We start from the raw sequence: 21,432 nt of genomic DNA on the forward strand, positions 1-21,432 counted from the left end.
GCCGCTCCAAGCTCCATCCAGCCTGGCCTTGGGCACTGCCAGGGATCCGGGGGCAGCCACAGCTGCTCTGGGCACCTGTGCCAGGGAACAATTCCTAATTCCCAATATCCCATCCAGCCCTGCCCTCTGGCAGTGGGAGCCATTCCCTGGCTCCTGTCCCTCCATGCCTTGTCCCCAGTCCCTCTGCAGCTCTCCTGGAGCCCCTCCAGGCCCTGCAAGGGCTCTGAGCTCTCCCTGGAGCCTTCTCCTCTCCAGGTGAGCGCCCCCAGCTCTGCCAGCCTGGCTCCAGCCCTCAGAGCACCTTCTATCATCTAAATAGCAATGCTCACTTCTGAAGGGATCCAGCTCCAACGGGAAGTTTTAAGCTCGGATCTGACTTGCTCAGATGGTTTTATTCAGCTGGATCAGCTCTGGAGGAATCTGGACCTGGTGGCTCCCATCATGAGCTGGCTGCTCACCCCATCCCCACGAATTCTGCAAGGCTGCAGTGTTCCCATATGTTCTGGGACAAGAAGAAGCTGGCTGTTTTGATATACAAAATTAGGAAACTCCTAAAAGGAAAGGTTTGATCACTGGTTCAGCACAGAAACCAGCAGATGCCCCAACACCCTCCTGAATCAGCACCTGGACCGTGGCAGCAAACAGCCAAGTGCCCAAAGATGACTGAGGGGAAGTTGTGAAGATCCCATCACTGGAATTGCCACGAAGCAGGAGGGGTTGAATTCCAAGCCTTGAGCTCCTGGAGTGCCCCTGATTGATGCCCTTTGTCTGGGAGCCTGCAGCCACTGCCTGGCAGGGATCTCACAGAGAACTCAGCTGCAGGATGGAATCAATACGCTGATCTCGTGCTTCCAGCCACTGTGATCCCACAGCAGCCCTGGAGACATTCCAAGGTCACTCCATCTGATTCTTGCAGGCTGCCTTTGTCCTGCTCCTGGGGAGAGCCGTGTGCCCAGCAGCAGCCCCAGAGCGCCACTGATTCACGGTGCCTCTGGGGAGGAGGGCCCAGGCCCCTGAGGTAACACAAATCACCTCCCTGCCAGCACCAGCACAGCATTACAAAGTTCTTTGTTGCCAGAGTCTGCAAAGGGCTCAGGCACCAGCCAGGAGTGACCTGCAAGGAAAAGCAATTGGGATGGTGCCACTTGGACTGTGTGCATCACACGCAGACTGACATGCCCCTCTCATTTTCTCATACTCAGATTCACAACTTCTCCAAGGATTCTTCTGGAGAAGCCACATTTAAATTGCTGACTTCATCCTAGTGGTTGTTTAGAACTTTCAAAGCATCAGCAATCAGGAAAAAAAACCTCAAGAATTATCTTGAAAGCAAAATAACTTTAAAAGTAATCAACATGTCCAGACTGTTCAACTGGAAAGCTGCCCTTGGCCTCTCCCAGCTCTCAGGAGCAGCCTTGGCCAAGAGATCCAACCTGCTGAAAGCCAGAGGTAAAGGGAGGAAGATGAGGAAAGCCTTCTCCTCACTGTGTAATCCCAAAATTTCACTTGCCCTTTACATGACTCCTTTCAGATCTGATTGAAGGATAAACCCCAGTGACACTATAACTTTCATAGCTAAGCTCACCTCAAAATCTTCACTGGAATTATTTTGCTGTGAAAAAAAAAAAAAACACCCAAAAGGAAATGCATTCCAATGGCACCAAAAGGAAAAGCATTGCTAAGAACAATATACTGAATTATGAATGCCTCAAAACCATTTTTAGATTTGTGTTTAAAAAGAAGCCCCAAAAGGAAGATGCACAGAGTTGACTTCTACTGATCTGTATGAGCCAGTAAAAATATTTTAGGTACGTCATTCCCAGCAGTGGAAACAGAAATGCTGTATTAAAGTGATTAAAGCAGCTTCTTTAAAAAAATATAAAAACACCCCCCACATCCTCCCTCTGCTGTTTGCTGTCAAACTATGGAAATTTCACCTGGTTCCCTCAAAGCAAGAAACCAAACTCATTCATTATCCAAAGGCACTGGCAGAGCCAGCCGACTGCATTCATCCAAGGAACTCTCAGGCAGGTGAAATTTGTCTCAGTCACAGTGAGGAACCTGGAGGATGGAATCCAGCCTAGTCCCAGGGAGCAGAGGCAAAAGCCACACTTGAGGAGGTCTCATCTCCTTGCTCTAATTAAAGGATTTTTTACCCTGATTTTTTTTCCCTATTGATTCCACTCCTGCTCTATTGTCAAACCTATTTTATTCTGCCATTTCTTTCCTGATGGGAGATGACATCAGACCAAAGGACCACCTGAGCCAATTCCTTACAGATTTAAGTCCTCAATATTTTTTTTGAAAGATCAAGAAAAACTAAAATTAGTAGAAAGCCTGCAAAATATAAACCTTCTTGAAATCCATGCATGGACCCCTCTAAGTAGTACCAACAAAATGGTTCAAACAGCTTCTTTTAAGATAATTTATTCTCAGCCTAGTAAAGATCTAGGTTATAAATTATACTGTGGAGATGTGTTTCATTATTTAAGATTCTGTTTAGGATATTAATGTAGAACATCCAGAGAGTTACAGGGAAACAAGACCCAAAAAAACATGGAACAATTTAGGTTTGCTGTATATTGCTTTTTGAATTCGAGATATGCTCCATCATTTTCTACCTTAAATATATTTCATTTCATTCCTCCCAGAGAACAACTCACCTTGATTTTGGCTGATCCTGGGTTTGATACTCATTGCAAGAGGAACAAACAATGCCTGGAGCTGGTGGCAGAGATCAAACACGGAGATCAGGCAAGGGACATGAAAGCGGGGACAGTGAATGCGCCGGCTCAGAGGGCACAGGGAGCACCCCCTGAGCACAAAGCCCCCTCAAATTCCAGCAGCTCCAGCCCTTCTCTTTTATCAGCAGCAAATTTGATTGTCTGACAAAGGACATTTGCAGCTGCATTGCCTCCCACAGAAGCACAGGCCAGTGAGGAGCCTGCACACAACGTGCTGGTGCCAAATATTGGTGCTCAGGTATTTCTTTGGCAGTTCAGGACATGTTTGGTAGTATCCACAAGGATACTTCTAAAGTGCAAGGAAATTAATCATAGAACCATTTTGGTTGGGAAAGCCCTCCAAGATCATGGAGTCTAACCACTTCTCCAGCACTGCCAAGAACATCAGCAACCCATGGCCCCAAGTGCTGCATCCCCAGGGCTTTAAATCCCTCCAGCAATGGGGATCCAGCAGCTCTCACAGGGCTATAAAACAACACCCACATGGCAAACCTCAGCCCCAAAATAAGTCAAAGCCCTCCAAGAACCTACACACAGGCTGCAGAACCTGCTCTGAGCCTCCTGCAATGAAAAACAGCCACAAGGATGCTGCTGGCAGCAGCTTGTCCATGACTGCAGGGGAAAGGAGGACAGGCAGCAGCAGAGCAACCACCTCCAAAAGGGGTTTTTGGCAGTTTATTTCTGGAGGTTTTATGGCATCCTACCTCGAAAAGGAACTCTAGAAAGGCAGACACAATCAATAACAATGTCAAACAACTGCAGCTGGCCTTTTTAGACCAATGAATCCCTGCCAATCCTGCATTTCTTTTCAGGTCACCACCACAACATAGCCTGTATTTTGCCTTTTAATTAAAAGCACTATTGAAAACTGTTTGATATAGTCCTGGATCAATTACTTTGGCTTCAGGGATTGCTGGCAGCCTGGAGCTCTCAATTTGAGAATGGCTGGCCTGTACCCACAGAGCAGAGGAGAAAACACACAGAAATCCAGGGACTGGCAGTGGAGCATTCCCATATCCAGTTCCATTCCCAGAGCAGCCTGTTCAGCCTTGCTGAGCTCCAGGGAAAGGTGGACTTGGCCTTTCCCTATTTTCCATCTCTTAGCCAGCACTTGACAGAGCCATAAGAAGTAACTTCTCACAGCCATCACCACAGTTTTTCAAAGAGTTATAAGTAAAAGTTCTTTGTAGAAGAAACAATCACAATTCAAAGCTCTACAGAAACCAACTAGAGAACAAGAGAGACTTCTGGAAGCTCAAGGTAATCCTGAAGCATTTGGATGCCCTGGAAGTGGCCAAGGCCAGGCTGGACAGGGCTTGGAGCAACCTGGGATAGTGGAAGGTGCCCCTGACCATGTTGGATCATCTATCAACCCAAATCATTGCAGCATTCTGTGATTCATGAGAGAGTGCTGAGCCTGTTAAAATTAAATTATTTTTTTAAAACTCAGGTTTTAATGCCTTTCCAGATGATCACTAATAGCACTGTCCCAGTGCTCCACACAGAATGGGGATAAATTTAAGAGATGCTACATGTGGTCAATGAACCACTGGAATAACCAAATTGGACTCCTTCCTCTGCCCTCTGTACATAGCCCTGAGAGAGACCCTGAGCAAAAAGTTGATTATTTGCTCATTGTAAATTCAATTCCCCTAGTCCTTACAAAGATTCTATCTGGACTGGAGTTTTCAAGGCAAGATGAGACAGCTTTATGAGAGCTGAAGGTGGAGAGATGAGTTTTGCTCATTTAAAGAAGTAAAAAAAAAAGCACAGCCAGAATGTTGCTGCTGCTGAGGAAATTTCCATTTTCCTTTCACCCTGTGACAATCAGGTGCCTTGAACTTCGCTCTGCTCTTTGTGATGGGAGAATTTCTGAGCAAAACCTTTTAAAGCCTTACCATCCCAGCAACTTCCTAAAGGAGGAAGTGTGACATCAGCCTCCAGCTCCCCAGCCAGCCCTCAGCACCGGTAAAAAAAGCTGCACTTAGCAAACTGGAACAGACCCTAAGCCAGGGATAGGAGCCTAAATGGATGGTGGGAAGTGCACATGAATATTTATGAGTGTCTGGTGCAGAGCAGCAGGAAGGGAAGCATGGAGTGCAGTGAACTGGCTTGATGTAACAGGGAATAACAAGGAATGACACCTACCCAGCAGATGAACACACAGAAAGCTGTTCTGGGAATGGCTGGGATCATCTGCAGCTTGGTCCCATGTGCTGCAAGAATGGGGATACAAAGGAGGGAGCCAGGCCCTTTGCAAAGGAACACCATTTTAAACTCTAAGGATGTGAAAAAAGCTGCCTCATCCTGCATTTCTCATGCTTTTTCTTCCCAACACAGAGGGTATAACTTGATTTTCCTAAGAGTTACACCAAAAAATACCTGCTCCATTCGTTACAGGCCCAGGAAAATAGGGAAGTGCAGCTCCTCAAGGCTCAGGGAAATGTCCCCAAACAGCAGCAGAGCTGTTTGTCACTCAGGAGAGTGACACTGAGACTCAGCCCTTCTCCCTGGCCACCACCAAAGGCTCATTTGTAATGGCTTCTGAAAGAAATTCATAATACTCATTTCAAGCCAGGCCAAAAATGAAGTTTCACACACATTTGGGATCGTGTTTAAAGACCTGCCCTTGCTACTGAGAAGCAAATAGGAAACAGAATTTTGTTGCCACCCAGTTGTCATCAGAGCAAAGGGGTTTTAGTTCCAGTCAATCTCTCTGGGCAATAATCCATGGAAACAAGAGTTTTCATGCCTGCCCCTTCCTGTCAGGCATTTCCATCATTTACAAAAAGGGACCAATTACTCCCTTATCTACAACAACCAGTAATCAAATGATTAACACTTCAGTAACTGCCTTATAAAAAAGATGACTATGAAAATATGTGTTAGCCTGAAAAGCTCATTAATTCTCATTCATTCTTCTCTCTGGGCACCTCAGAGCACATTCACAGGGTTGTTTTCCACAATAATTCATCACAGACAGAAGGAAATGGAGGCTGATGCACTTTTCTGACCTAGAAAGTGGTTTTTTCCCCAGGGTGTTGCTGACAGCAGTGCCCAGCAGGACCTGTAGCTCCATTCCCCAACTTTTCAGTCAAATTCAATACAATGCAGAAATCAAGGATTTATTTTCTTTCTTTCCAAGAGATGCTTTTCAAAATCTACCAGTTCATGTCTTAAATTTGAAGCTCTCAGCCTTGCTTTATATTAGATATACATCTGGATAGAGACAAACACTTGGGATTAAATCTAGCTGAACATTAGTCTCGGTCACTAGGAATGCAGAGCTAGTTAAAGTTATTAAAAACCTGCTCTCTTTTTCCTTAAGTGAGAAAATTTTCATTTTATTCCTAATGCTGCAGCAGGCTGTACACTGCTGCAGTTTGCTTCAAAGATATAGCAAAAGAGTTCTCACAGAATGGGCTGGGTTGGAAAGGACCTTTAAAGATCATCCTGTCCAAGCTCCCTGCTGGGGTCTTCATTCCAAACAGCCCAGGTGGAACTTCCCTCCCTCAAGGGAACCCCAAGAGTATTTCTGCCACTGCAAAAGATGTGAGCAGACAGTGACAAGAGGGAAAGTTCCCTGTTCCTCAGGGTCACATCTCACCTGAAGACTCCTCCTCCCAGTCACAGAGCTGGGCTGCCTCACTGCTATTTACTGGTCCACCTCCAGTAAGAAATTGCCTCTAACAGGCAGAGCAGCAATTCTCCCAAAGGATCCTTCCTTTTACACAACCATTCCCAGGCACACCATGTAAAAACCCAGGGGGGTTTCACAGCTGACAGCTACACACTGAAGGACAAGCAGAAAAAAGCCTGCTCTGCCACTGATCCAAGCATTCAGTGCCATATGGACGGATTTTATGCAGTCCCCGGGCATTTTAAAACCAGCCAGAGAAGCAAAGAATTGTCACTTGTGTTTAAAGCTCAGCAGTAGCTAAAGGGAAAAGGAAGAAGCAGAAGAGAGTATTTTGTATTATCCATCTTTTTCTAAGGCAACATCAGCCTGTTAGCTGTGTGTAGGCAATTTAGAATCCTATTTTATTTAGCACTACACTTTTTTCTTGAGGGAGATGCCAGTTAGTTTTAGCTGGTATCTGCATTTCTCAGAAATAAACTAAGACACAAGTTAAGACTGATCATGACTGGCCCCAAGGTAGAAGGCACAGCCTGGACATATAAAGCTGGAAAAGGTTCCTCTTTGCATTTTGGGATGTGAAAGGATCACACAGATCAATAAAAATGTGTGGAGACTCATTACAAGTTTAATGACAAACTCAGAACTCCTTCCCACTAAGCAAATCCTAATCAGCACTGGCAGAGTTGATAAAAGTAGAACAATATCCCTGATTATTAATGCACAGGCAAGATTTCCTTTGGGATCTGCACCAAGCCTTGTGACAGGGACAAAAATACCCAGTGATAAATAGCTTCATTAATTCTTGTGGGTTTTGTCAGTAATTAGCTTGACTCTTCCTCCCAAAATGGGAAATAAATGAAAGAGCACAATGCAAACAAATCTTGTTCTGTTTGCTCAGTCACAGCCACAAAGAAATGAAACAGTAAAAAGGGGTCAGCCTCTGGTTCTGACTCAAAATCACACCTTGGAGTTCTCTTAAACACTGAAAAGTTTTCATATAAAAACCGGGATGTTTTTTACCATCCCATTGCAGAAAAGAATAAACAAGAGTCAACCCCTCACTGCTGAACAGGAAGGAACAGATCTGTTAAATATAATAATTCAATTACTCTGTCAGTATAGTAAAATAAAACATGGAAATGTGACCTCCGAAGCACAGCTATAAAAATTCATTTTAAAATCTACACCTTATGTTCTAGAGATGAAACCTCTTGTTTGCTTTGCTGCAGAGGAATTCCAAGCCAAGCCTGTAACATAACCAGTGCTATTTTCACAGTTTGAAAGGTTTCTAAAAGCAACAGAGCCAAAAGGAGTGTCACAAGTGGAAGACCTCCAGGCAATCCCAGTTCTCCTCCCCCAGGATAAGTGACACAATGCCACGTGAGGAGCCAGACTCCCAGTTTTCTGCTGCAGGAACAGCTGCCATCTCTCATGTTCAGATTGCTGAGTCTCCCATCATTTTGTACAGAAGGGGCAAATATTCTGATTAAATATGGCTGAAGTCTGCAGAAGTAAAGTCCTGCCCATTTCTGAAATACTGAGTAGGTTTTTAAATTTAATTTAGGTTAAACTGGTGTGGAAGCCAGAAACTGTCTTCAACTTCCAATAGCCAAGCAAAGTAGGAGTTTTGGTTTGGAGGAGGAGCCTTGGAATCCTGTGAAGAGCTGAAACCCAAATGCTGCAATAGGGCAAATGAAACATGAAGACCTGGAACAACAGGGAACAGCAGGAAGGGAATCTCACATGCCAATTGCTGCACTGTGTGGTAAATGTGGCTTCACTCAAATCAGGAAGAACAAACCCAAGATAAGGTAAGCAGAAGATCAGGATTTGGAGTTGTGCAGATAAGGAAAAGAAAAGAACAGGGAGACACAAGAATTTTGCCCAAGCTGTATGGGGTGAGACAAAGCACCTAAAGGAAAGGTCCCAACAATTCTGACTCCTAAGGGGGGCAGGACAAGTGTGACAAAAGCATGGAAAGGCCAAAAGACACTTCCAGCTGTGTCCCATGCTGTGTCACAGCATCAGGGCAGAAATCTTGGCCCTTTGGAGGACAGGGAGCAGAGTGGATAGCTAAGATCTACACTACAGTGGCTGAGAGGGAAATGCACATTAAGATGCCTCTCATTTCCATGGGGATGAGTTTAACACCCACCAGAGAACAGGAGTTGTGGGGGATACACTCATGTTTTCATGGATATCACTTGGTTAATTAACTAAAGGGTACTCACAGGCTACCTTTCCATTTCAAAGACTTCTGTGCAGTCATTATTTGCCAAGAATGCAAAAAAACTTCAAAATTTACAGACTCTCAAGGATTTTTTTTTTCACTACAGCCTGAGGATTTTGCTTTCCTTCTTATCTTACACAGTTAAGGTTTTTAAAATAGTTTCCAATGAGGCTTCAAATATTCTCCAAAGGATTTTATCTTTACTGCTCACAAAATGCCTCAGGACCCTCAGCCTGGTAACACAGAGCAGAGCTTGGAAATACTGTAAAGCACATGCTAGGGGTCTTCTGACCAGGTGTGGATGACTGTGGAGCTGAGGAAAACGGAAGATTTAGCAGTCCAGAAGTCCATGTGACCTCAGTCTGTACCCAAAATTTCTCAGGAGCGAGGCACAGTGAGCGGAGGAAGGAGCTCAGAGCTGTGGGAATTCCAGGTGGACCTGATCAACAACTCAGCTGGCATGTGCAGCACAAACTGGAAAGAGGAAGACATTCCATGCAGGAGATGTTACTGGGAAGCTGCTCCTGCATCTCAGAAATGATTTTTTCAAAGGTGATGAACAGCAGTGCTTCTTGCAAAGTCACCTCTTTTGGGCTCCTCACTCTGGTTTTAAACACCGGGTTTCACCCTGGAAGATTAATTCCCCAACTGGACTGGATCTTATCCCCAGTATATATATTCATAAGTACCTTTCTGTGAGAAAAAAAATTCATCTAAGAGCATATTTGTGAGGTGGAGGAGTTGGAGGCTGACTGGAGAAAGGAAGGAGGAACAGTGGAAGATGAATTCCACAACTGGACTGCATCCCATCCCCAATATTTAGCTAGGTAATATTTCTAAGTACCTTTCTGTGAGAAAAAAACACATTTAAGAGCGTATTTGTGAGGCAGAGGAGTTAGAGGATGACTGGAGAAAGGAAGGAGGAACAGTGATAGATCCTGGCTAGTGTCAATCTGGCAGGTGACATTTACTATTTCATTCTTCCCAAAACAGCCTGCTCATTATTGCTCCAATAATCCCAACAGCACCACTCCAGATAAACAGCATCTCAGCAACTCAATTTTTGGACAAAGTATGGATTCTGGATTGCAGTGTTTGGGTTGAAAATTCAAAACAACTCAACTTCATCCCAGGTCATTAAAGTTTTGGTGTGAGCACAATGAGACAAATTAAATTATTTCAGAGACACATTCAAAAATTCAATTCTATTCTATTTCTATTTCTATTCCATTCCATTCCATTCTCACACAAAAATTTGGCCTATCAAGTTTCAGAGCCCAATGCTGAAGTTTTATTATTGTCATGCAAAGATGGTTCAATATTCACTTTATATATGATGGTAGTTAAAGCCCATGGGGGTGAAATCACTTTTTGAAGCATCTACTGCATCCAGGTTCTATCATTCCAACTTTCCATTAAAAACCAGTGTAGGACTGAGCAAAAACCCACCAGGAGACCTTCTGTAATTAAACACTTGTAAGAGCCAATTTTTACATCCCAGTATTTTATTTTTAAATACCTAATTATCTGCTTGTAAAAGGCTTGAAAGAAATAAAATCCTACAGATGGAGAAGCAGCAAAAGTAATTAAGCCACTCTGGACAGACATTACCTTGGAAGGGTGGGGAGTGGCTCTGGAAAGCACAAATTCCACATGGACAAAAGGGGAAGGAGCCAAGAGCTCCTCCATCACCTGAAGCATGAGGGATCCCTTCAACTGATTTCCAAATTTACAGTCACTTTAAGTCCTCAATTTAAGTCAGAAACGAAATGCTACCAAACCATTTTGGAAAGAAGAAGCAGACAGTGAAAACATAACTATGAAATTCTGGTTTAAATACCTTTAACACAGAATTTGTTCCCATAACAAACAATATTCACGGGCAGTTTAGACAGAAATCTGCATAAAAATCCTCAAACAGAACGCTTCCCAAAAGTAACTTCTGTTAAATAAACTGCAAATGATAGGCTAATATGGAAACAAATTCATCTAATATGGAAACACTCTCCTGGATTCCTCAGAGTTCTCTTCCTGAGGCAGGAGAAAGAGAGGCAGCAGGGAGCAGGCACCTGAGGATGCATTTCTACAGGGAAACATTCCCTGCTTTGAGCACTGAGCATTATCCCCATGCAAACTAGACCAGCAGATGCCAGCATCCAGCTGAGGGAATCCAGGCATTGCTTCCCTGGCCAAATGGAGCCCTTGGAACAAGCTCCTGCTCCCTTCCCAAAGATGTTTTGCCCTTGAAAGCACAACAAGCACTGCTAAGTCAGCCATTTCCAGCGAGGAATTAGAGAAGTTTCAGGAGACCTATTAAAATGCAAGGGATTACCATCCCCTTCCCTTCCCTCCATCCTTTAACTCAGTTAAATTTTGCCTAATGTTTCCCCAGCACCATTATCCCACTGGCAAAACAAGCAAATGGTTCCTCTCCTGACTCCCTACACTGCCACAAAGACATTTCTGCTCTCTCACACTGTGTGATAATTTTCCTGCTGGGGAAAGGAGAAAAGAAAAAGAAGGAAAAGAAAAGAAGGGGACAAGAGCTCCATATAGCATTCTCCTGAGTGATTCCATCTTATTCCCACAACCTACCATCTCCTGGGCAGCACTGGAAGGATTAGGAGCTGTCCTCTGCTCCTTCCACACAGGAGGTGCAGAACAGCTTCCACAGGAGCTCCCTCAAACTCTTCTCCAGGCAGACACACAGGTGAGCGTTTCTTCAGACGCGACTTTGGACAAGATCCTAAAATAATCCTGATTTAAAGTCGATGCAGCCTGGCTTATGGAGAGGCAACTTGTCAGGAAAAAGTGCCTGGAGTAGCTTCACTAAGCACAGCTCTCCTCCAGGCATCTGCTGATCTGAGCTGACAGGGATGGCTGTGGAGAACACCTGGGGACTGCTGTGAAAACAACCGGGGACACACGGACACACACGGGTTTGTGCACGTGATGGAACTGCCCGGCCAGGCAGAGGGAAAACAGCTGGTGTAAAACACAGCACATGGACACCAGAGAGTGGGCAGGGCAGCACAGAACCCCGGGGTTTGGGACCAAAAATACCCCAACCACAATTTGGTTTTAGCAACAGAAACCCAAAGGGTGTAAAACTGAGAGCAGCACAGCTGAAGGAGTGAGCTGGGGGCTCTGGGCTGCTCAGACACCTGTATGGGGCCAGGCAGCACAATCCTACAAATCCCTGGCATTAAGGACTCAGGGGAAGGATATCCTGACACCACACTATCCCTTCCTCCTTCACACCTCCTGATCCTGAGCTGGCCCAGCTCTTCTCCTGGGAACTGGGGCAGGATAGAGGCCAGCAGACATTCCATGCTCCTGCTGCCTGCACTGCACATTAACAACTCCAAGCTTAAAGGATGTCAAACCACTACATCAATTCCCAACTTTTCAATGGGAAACTTTTCCTCCAAAATCTTCCCCTTTTCCTCTAACTTCTTCCTAACTGAGACTCTGACCTCTCCATATGGAACTTCAGCCAGCTGACAATGAACTTGTTCCTTCCCAGCTGTGCTTCACAAATGCCTTGGGAAGAGCCACAGAGCCTGAAGGGTCTGCAAACCCAAGGTCTGATATTCATCTAAAAATAAAAATAGCTAGTCTTCAAAAGGTAGAAACTTGGTTGCAAGTAGTAAATGGAACAAGTTGTGTTGGTGTTTTATTCTGATCTTTTCTAGATGAATGGATATTCCAGAAGGAATTGTAGGATTCAACTATAGAAAAAGAAGTGTTTATATGAGAAACTGGGGTTGGAGCAGCAGATTCTTCAGACAAGAATTATCTACACTCCACCTGGGATATAGTATCTTGAAATAAATACTCTCCTCCAGCAGTATTTTCCAGAAAAAAAATTCCTTCATATTAAGGACATATACTAGTTAAGTTCCTATTTAATTGTAATATTTATTCTCCAAGAGTTGTTTCTGACTTGAGCAATTCCTTGTATAAATGTGCACAGAAAATATTTTGGGGTCTTCAGGCTGCCCTACCTAAAACCAGCTTTAAGTGCACCACAGGGCTGGCTCTGGACTCAGGTCTTCAGGCAAGCAGCTGAGAAGCATCAAATCCAGGGAAAAGCACAGAGCTGTTCTTAAAAACATCTCATGTAGGACACTTCTTCCCCTCCTCCAGCTTCCAAAAGGTAAAGCTAAAAAAGCCTTTGCTCTTCCTGGGATCTGGAAGCAGGCAGGCAAAACCAGATCTCAAATCTCTGCCTCGTTCTCAGCCGTGCAAGGCTTGCACAGACTAAACAACCAAATTTAAAATATCAGCCATACAATCCCCCAGGGACATTTTTCTCTAGATGGCAGCATTTACTGGAGGCAAAGTGTAGTAATTCACACAAGGCTCCTTTTGAGTTTCCTAAATCTCTCTTGCATTTTTAAGTGAAAATGTAAAATTCCTAAAGCCAAGGAATTTCTTTTTAACTGTAGATTACTCACTGTGACAGTACAGAGTCCACCAAGCCTAGAAATAGAGGTATCCTATGTACCCTTTGCATTTCACCAGAGGGGGGGGAAATATTTTAACACCAAGATTGGAAAAGCTTTTTTCACTGGGAAAAGCTATTTTCAAGTCTGCTGTTGCACGACAGCATCCAAATAAAGAGGTCAATTTTATGGGACACGAGTGTTTGATCTGCCTACTGTTTATGCAGTGTCAGGGGAAAAAAGCCAAACCCACCATCCTCTTCTTCAAGTCACATTGTGGTTTAAAAGCAACTAGAAATAAAAATAAAAAAGTGGAAGAGAATTATGGTCACAATTGTACAGTGGTGAAGAAAAGCCACGCTGATGACTGCCCAGTGAAAAAAGACCAAAGATAATTCAGCTAGGGCACACAAATGGGAAGCTGGAAGAACAGAAAGAGTAGGAACATAATTATGATTTGAATACATAAATATTTAATATTAAGGGGCAGCTGGAAAAGCTGAGAAGAAATTACAAGAACTGGTGAGTAAGCCCAGCAGTGAGAGACTGGAATAGACTAACCCTGTGAAAACCTCTTTGTAAAGCATTCCAAGGTCAGGGAAAAAAAGGAAAAAAACCAAAAAGATTGGGATTTCCTTGTGATGATACTCCAGCTGTCTCCAGCCATTGGCCCCTCCTCCAGCTGTGTCCAGCTGCTGCTGAAGGATTCACCTCTGGCTTTATCCCAATAGCAGCACCAGCTCAGCTTGAGGAGAGCCATCCTGGGTTTGATGTGGACACAAATGATTTTCAGCCATTTTGAGTGAGCCAAGGACAAAATATCCAAAAGCTGCTCCAGAATCAAGTAAGGGGAAGGGGAAAAAAAATAATGAAGTACTAGAGATAAGACAAGGCAGCAAACCTCTAGCATGAAGACCTGCCTACTGCTGTGAGGAAAGTCAGACAGGAGTCAGAACTTCCTTCAAAAGAGAATGTTCTCCATCTCCTCCACCACTCAAACAGCCACTGCATGATTCCATCACCCACCCAGTTCAGATTTCTCTACCAAGCCTTCCTTCCATCAGGCCATTCAAAAAAACCCTCCAGTCACTGACACCAGAGGTTCTCACAGCCCATGCTGCACCAGCAGAGGAGGACAGGGATGAGTATTTATTTTCTGCTCCCAGAAAAGGCAACATCTCCATTAAAAAAAGGAAGCTGCAGAGAAACACTGCTGCACTCACATTAATCCAATGCTGTCTGCCCACTCCTGTGCAGCTCCAGAGCCTCTGCAGGACTGAAGTCCCAACCTGTTAACAGGAATTCTCTTTTCCCAACTCCAGCAGCAGCTACCTAAAGCCCACACTGACTGGGATCTTGCCAACCCTGCATCAGCCACTGCTTGGAGCTTTGCCAGGGATGCTACACCCTCCATGGGCCCCTCTCCTTTTAGCCACACATCTATTCCAGCTTTAATCCCCCTTCTCTTTGTGTTGCAGATATCAAGAACATGATGAAAATTAACTTGCTGTAACTCAAACCTAGACAGGGGCATGGGCAGGAAGCACAGCAGGAAGCATTTAGTGGAATGGAATAAACTGGCCCCTGCATTAATTACAGAAGTGCTGGAGTGGGTTGGTTTTTTCTGCAGCAATTGCTGATTGCTCCTGAAGAAGCAAACCATTAAAGGAAAGTCACTTAGCAGGATAAATGGCACTCGTCTGTATGGTGCAAATGTTAATAGTACAGAGGTTTAAAGGGTCACAATTCAAGACAGAGAAAAGACCAACTCAAAGTTAAGACATTTTCTCATTAGCAGGTTTAGCTGCCCCTTCCTGGTTCTGCCTGAAGACAAAATACTGCTCATCAATATTGCTCCAGTATTTCTTCCCAACTCTTTCAATTCTGGGCAAATATGCTTCAGAGTTGAGGCAAAGCTTTAATTCTGTGTGTTGGTAACACCTACACATGTCTGGATGAGAGAACACCACGAGCCTGCGAATCTCGGAATAGCTGGGTGCCATCTCCAGGGGATACTGGCAGCTGCTCAGGGCATGGAGACTCTTCCAAGTGATCCCCAAAATCCCTGCTCCATGGGGGAGAGGCACAGAGACTCTCCCAAGTGATCCCCAAAATCCCTGCTCCATGGGGGAGAGGCACAGAGACTCTTCCAAGTGAGCCCCAAAATCCCTGCTCCATGGGGGAGAGGCACAGAGACTCTCCCAAGTGATCCCCAAAATCCCTCCTTGCTCAAATGGCAGCAGCTGCCATGGTGACATCAGCACGTGCCCATCCTGGTTTACAGGTCCAGCAGAAAGCAAATGCAAACCAGGAAAAAAAACCCAAAAAAACCAGGCAAGTTACACCCTTGACTGTAAGAAGTCAAATTAATTAAATGCACTATTGTGCTGGACAGCTGAATAAGGACTTCCTTCCCAAACTCCTCTTTGCCAGACCCAACAGGAGGCAGCCAGAAGTAAGCAAGGGGCTTGACAACTCAGAGCTCACATCAAATTAATTCACATTTAGTTTCACACAATATTTGCTTCCCAGATTATCTTTCTTTGTGATGCACTAGGCTTCATTTGGATAAGTTAAATCGTACTGAAACACACAAAAAAGTCATTTTTTCTGGTTAATATCACTCATATAATATTCCAGAACATGGTTTGAACATAAAAGAAAAATGTCTGACATAAAATAATTGATGGAATTGCTCACTGTCCCTGAGCCTTTCATAATATTAGAGCCAGAAGAGTTCGGTTTATGCTGAGGGGAAAACAAAGAATTCATTTAGCTTGTCAACTTTTGTGAGCTCAATAAATAAATCAAGCAAAGAGACCTGAAAAATTTGACTTTCACTGCAAGTCCACATTTTGGCTGCTGTTTGTTTGCCAAGACACACATTTTTCATTTAAACTACTTCCATAAATAATTTATATGGACGTGTCAAACCCATCACCATTTTGATGATATCTGTTAATTTTCAAAACAGTGCATCTAGGTTGGAAAAGACCTCCAAGATCATCGAGTCTTTGATCACCCAATGATCTCAGAGGTCTTTTCCCTGCTCCAAACTGGAAGAGATGGATCAGCATTTCCACATCTATTCAGAAACACCCATGTATCACAAGGTTACTGTTCTTACAGGCCTCACAGGTAAATTCTGGAGGTTGACTTGAAAAATCTGATGGTGTTCATGTTGAGGCAGCACCGTGTGGGTTTTTCTGAGCCACGTTTCAAAGCACTGAAGGGTTCAGCTGCTTTGTTTTGCTTGGTTGGCTTGGGGTTTTATAATCATTAGCATACACAACAGGTACTTGTGCACGCATGAGCACAACAAAATGCCTTTAAACATCTGGCCTAAATTAGCAGGTAAATAAAAGGCAGCTCTTTCCTCACAGACTGATTGCAAAAGACAGATTTTTAACCATTACTGAAGCTGAGAAAAATGGCTGTTGGCTCTGATAATTCCCAAATGCCACATCATCTGCTAAGGTGGGCTCAGATGAGCTTCCCTGCCTTTGTTTCTCCATTAGTCCCACTTACAGCTCCAGCAAAAGCTTTCAGGCATCTGCTTTGCAGAACCTGGACCCCGTGCCAGGTACCACCAGCACCCCAAGAGCTGCAGATAGAAAATCCATTATGGCACATCAAGGGAAAAGATGATCATTTTCCTTCCAACTCACAGATTATTTCTGAGATGCACAGAGAGAAAAGCACAGCAGAGTTCAGAAAGGCACAGCTACTCCTCCTTTCAAGAACAGACACAGCTCCTTCAGAGGCTTCCACAAATAGACAGGGATCAAAAGGCACCGTGAGAACAGGCACCACAAAACACCGATGTCTTTTTCTCTGTGCTTCTTCCACACGTTGCTGTAGGAAGGGATTTCTCAGCGATGGAGAACAGAAAGAAGAGAAATGGTGGAGCTCAAGATCTTGAAGGATCAGACACCAAGTACACTGCACTATGAGAGAATCCCAGAGCAGTTTGGGTGGGAAGGGACCTGTCACCAATGCAGATGTTCAACAGTGCTGATCCCATGAGTGAGCCCCAAGGAACACAGGTGAAAATTGAGACAAAGAAAGTCTTTGAGTACCTCAGCCTTCTCCTGGGGTAACCACGTCTCCTGTTTCCTCCTGCAGAGTCCTCACACTTTTCCTTTATTGCTACAGAAGGTTTTCTTGCTGCCCCTGATGACTGGCCAGATTTAATTCTATCAGGGCTTTGGGTTTCCTAACCTGATCTCTGGCTGCTCAGACAATTTCTGTGCGACCTGCCCCCACTTCTACCCTTCCAGGCTTCCATTCTGGGTTTGAGGTTGTCCAGGAGCTCCTTGCTCATCCACGCAGCCCTCCTGGTGTTCCTGCCTAACTCCCCCTTTGCTGGGATGCATTGCTGATATTCCACTTCCAGATGTGAAGTTTAGAGACTCATGGAAAATTCACAGAGTCCAAAGAGAACCCCAAATATCTGAAGGCCCAGCCACAGGAAAACCACAAGGTTAGGAAATTACTCGGAGGGGAGGGGATAAGCTTTTAAACCACCAGTGCAACAAGGTAACAGCCCTCTGGAGTTTGTGAAGCTGAGAATCCCTTAGAAACAAGGGAGTTTTGGGGGGCACAGGGATGAGTGTGTGCCTGCTGTGAGCAGCGCTACAGCAGCCCCACGTCACACACACAGCACCTGCAGCTCCCCAGTTATCTAATGAGACACATCACACTGCTCAGCAGTGCCTGTACCAACATCGTTATGCAACAGAACAGCTCATTAGTGCTTTCCAAACAGTTATATCTCTAAAGTTATTACTCTGCACTTATCGGGGGGTTTGCAATATTAAAAATCTCAGCTCCTGATTAAAAAACAACGAAATGCAACTGGTTCTAATTTCCTTCAAGATCTTATGCAGAAATGCTGGCACAGAGAGACAGCTGGGAGTTCTTTTGCTTTCTGTACACGTTGGTGCCCTTCAGACCTGCTTGCCAATGAAAGCTGCAGTAGAAACTCACGTGACGAACAAATATTTCTGTTGCAGTGCCCCAGCATTCACTTCTGCCCACTCAATCAAAAAAAATCCATTTATTAAGAAGTAGAGGTGTTCCTATGCAAAGCAGAACTAAAGAGGTTATTAATATTTGAATATGTGTCATATTTAGTGCAAGCTACCCCAATGTAGGTGAAGTGTCCACTCCCTGACATGACCCAAAAATCAGAATTCCTTAAACTTGAGGTATTAGGACTGATGAAAATCACCTGATAAAACCAGATCAAAGGCAGTAAGAAACATACTTCCCCCCACACAATAGGTCTATCTAATCCCTCAGCACTGAGAGCTCTCCCTGCCTTTTTAGCAAAGATTAGCATATTTAAAACTGCTAAACTCTGTATAATCTTCAATCATTGAGAAAAGTAATTCAATTAAGGAGAGTGCTGGTGAAGTTGCCTTCTCCTAGCCAGCCAATACTGTATCCCTGTAGAAGTTAATAAAAATAGAGATGGAAAGAGAGGAGATGATTCTTCTGGGCAGGGATGATGCTGCAGGCTCGTGATGCACCCACAGCACATGCAGCAAGTCCCAGGCTGGGTCTGGGAGGGGCGTGGGGGACACAAGCCCCAGGGACAAGGAGATCTGGGGGACTGAGAAGCGAGGAAAATCAGCATCTTAGCAGGGGAAAGAGCATCTGCAGCTAGTGCTGAAGGGCACGAGGCAGAGGCACTGCAGTCCGTGTGAATGCTGAGGATACGGCACTGAACTCCCACAACATGGCTGAGGAGAGCAGAGGAAACCTCACACTGCATCCACTGGGCAATCCCACCCTCAAATGGAAATAAAACACCCAGGGATGCTTCTAGATCTCCCATGGAAGGGCTGCAAAGGCTGCCCAGCAAGGAACTGCAGCTCAGATTTCCTCAGCCGTAAGACACACGTTTATTGGCGGGGCTGTGTACAGCCAGCACAGGTTTGCCATCAGCCAGCTCTGGATGCTGAGGCAGCTAATGGCCATCACAGCCCTTTGTACCATTTCATTTGTCATCCTGAAGTCCCTGGATGTAAATGAAGGCAGAGCACTCAGCCTCCCCACCCGCAGCCAGAGCATATCTTTAATTGTGGCCTTCCAACAGGGCAGAGAACCTTTCATCTGAACAGGAAGCAAATGCTGCAATCCAGCGCAACAGTTGTACAAAGATCTCCTGGGTTAGGAAAGCTCCCATCCTAAAAAAACTTTTATTTCTGCATCTCCCTTAACCTTCCAGACAAAGAACAACAAGGTGTGAGCACAGCCCACTCCAGCTCCCTTTTTGCAACACCAGATTCTTCCGCAGTTTTCTCCAAATATCACGAGGGCGTCTATTCCTCCAGGAGAGCTCTGCATCCTTCGGGCAGTTAAAAAAAAAAAAAAAATTACAGGGAATGACATCATGACAGAGACATGTGAAGAGCTTCAGTCCAGGAGGAAGGGCCGTGTCTCCATGGGAGGCAGCCTCAGGGAGCCGTGTTGGAGCATGCCCACGCTGCAGCACCCGCGGGATGCGCGGACACGGAGGGAGCTGGCACCGAGTCATCGCCCAGCATCCCAGACAAAGGCAGAGGCAGGGCTGGAGCCCACCCTGCAGCTGCCAGCCCGGCCCTGCATTCCAGGCAGCTCCCACCCAGCCCTGAGCCCCAGCCCCGGCAGCAGTGGCAGGGCTGGGAGTGTTCAGTCAGGAGGATTTCGCTGTGCTGTACCCACAGATTCCCTTCTCTCCTCCCTGGGTTTGATGCTGTGACTGGGAATTATTTAAAACCTTCCAGTATAAAAACAGATGATTAGCTGAGAGGGGGGAAAAAATTCCTAGAGGAAGCAGATATCTGACGTTATGTCTGCTAGAGGAGACAAGAAATCCACGTGTGAAGGAAGAGCTGCTGAGATTTAAGATCTGCACCAGGTGCCACAACCTTCCAAGGATGTATTTGAAAAGCTTCGTGATACTGAAGCTCACAGGTAAACAAGCCAAGGATTTTGCATTGCTAATATTTCAGATTCCTGTTATCAAATACCTGTGAAAAAAAAACCAACCAAACAAAAATACCCCAGCATTTTCTACACATGACCCTCATCCAAAATCCTCATAAAATGGCTGGCCAAATAGCACCTTACCAAGGAGATCAGGTGACTTACCCAAAAAATAATAAATAATCAAGTTGCACTCGTGCTCCCCAAATCCCTGATATGAGAAGAGCTGTTTCAACCCCAAAAACACAAAATAAAAAGGGAATGATTCAAGGAACAGACTAAAGGAAATTGCCAACACACAGGTAAATAATTTCAACAGCAGCCTTATCACCATCTGAGTGAGGAAACACCAAGATACAACTAATTTGGCCAAAAAATAAAACCAACTAGTATTTCATCATCTCCTATCACACAGACCAAAGGTGGCTGAGGGAGCAAATACCCCACCCCAAGACAGAAAATCTTTTGCACGTATTCATTATGACATAGATCTCACAGTATCTACCCAGGATTACACAAAGCATCTCAGAAAGGAGCTTTTTTTTTTCTTTTTTTTTCAGAAAACTCTTCCAAGGGAAAAATTTGGAATGCAGTATTGGAGATAAGGCCTTCCGCTAAGGAAGGAGGAGACATTGTTTAGGTTGGGCTTTTTTTTTTTTTTCATTCCAAAGACAGGGAAGAAAACCTCATTGACTGAATTAAATATTCAGAGCGTCGCTCTGCCAAGACATAACTCCATTATGGGAAAACGCTGGATTTACACAGCAAACGCTGCGGATTGAGACTCCTGCCCCCCAAAAACCAGAGGAGCCGGGACCCAATGAATCAGCAACTGTTCCTGCAGATGGGCTTTGCTGGGTGGGGGGGTTAAAGCAGAGCTGAACCCCGCGGAGCCCCACGAGGGTGGGTGGGTGTCAGGGACTCCCATGACAGAGGATGGGTGTCCTGAGGAGGGGGATCCCATCACACCCCATGAGGGTGGGTGGGTGTCAGGGAGAAAGAGCGGGGATCCCACCAGACCCCATGAGGGAGGGTGGTGTCAGGGAGAATGAGGAGGGGGATCCCATCAGACCCCATGAGGGTGGGTGGGTGTCAGGAATGGTGAGGAGGGGGATCCCATCACATCCCATGAGGGTGGCTGGGTGTAGGGGAGAACGAGGAGGGGGATCCCACCAGACCCCATGAGGGAGGGTGGGTGTCAGAGCCGCTGCTGAGGATGTCGGGGAGGATGAGGAGGGGGTCCCTTGGTGCCCCCACGAGGCCGGGCGAGTGTCGTTCTGGGGGTCCCGGCCCCTGGCGGGCGGTGACTCACCGCTCTGCTCGCCCAGGAACACCAGCTTGAATTTCCGCAGCGGGTTCCCGAAGTCCCCGCCCGACGACATGATGGAGGAGCCG

General features: G+C 45.3%; 1 protein-coding gene across 2 annotated transcripts in view; it reads right to left on the reverse strand.

The window, feature by feature from the left end:
* The window catches only part of RAB6A (RAB6A, member RAS oncogene family), a 41,969-nt gene extending 20,543 nt beyond the window's left edge, over positions 1 to 21,426 (reverse strand). For both annotated transcript variants that reach the window (XM_005429176.2, XM_005429175.2), the window contains exon 1: positions 21,350 to 21,426. In XM_005429176.2, the coding sequence (XP_005429233.1) occupies positions 21,350 to 21,419 (70 nt within the window). In that variant the 5' untranslated portion in view covers positions 21,420 to 21,426. The remainder of the gene's footprint in view (positions 1 to 21,349) is intronic.
* Positions 21,427 to 21,432: the final 6 nt, after the last annotated feature.

Source organism: Geospiza fortis, unplaced genomic scaffold (genome assembly GCF_000277835.1).
Source record: "Geospiza fortis unplaced genomic scaffold, GeoFor_1.0 scaffold659, whole genome shotgun sequence".
Lineage (NCBI taxonomy): Eukaryota > Metazoa > Chordata > Aves > Passeriformes > Thraupidae > Geospiza > Geospiza fortis.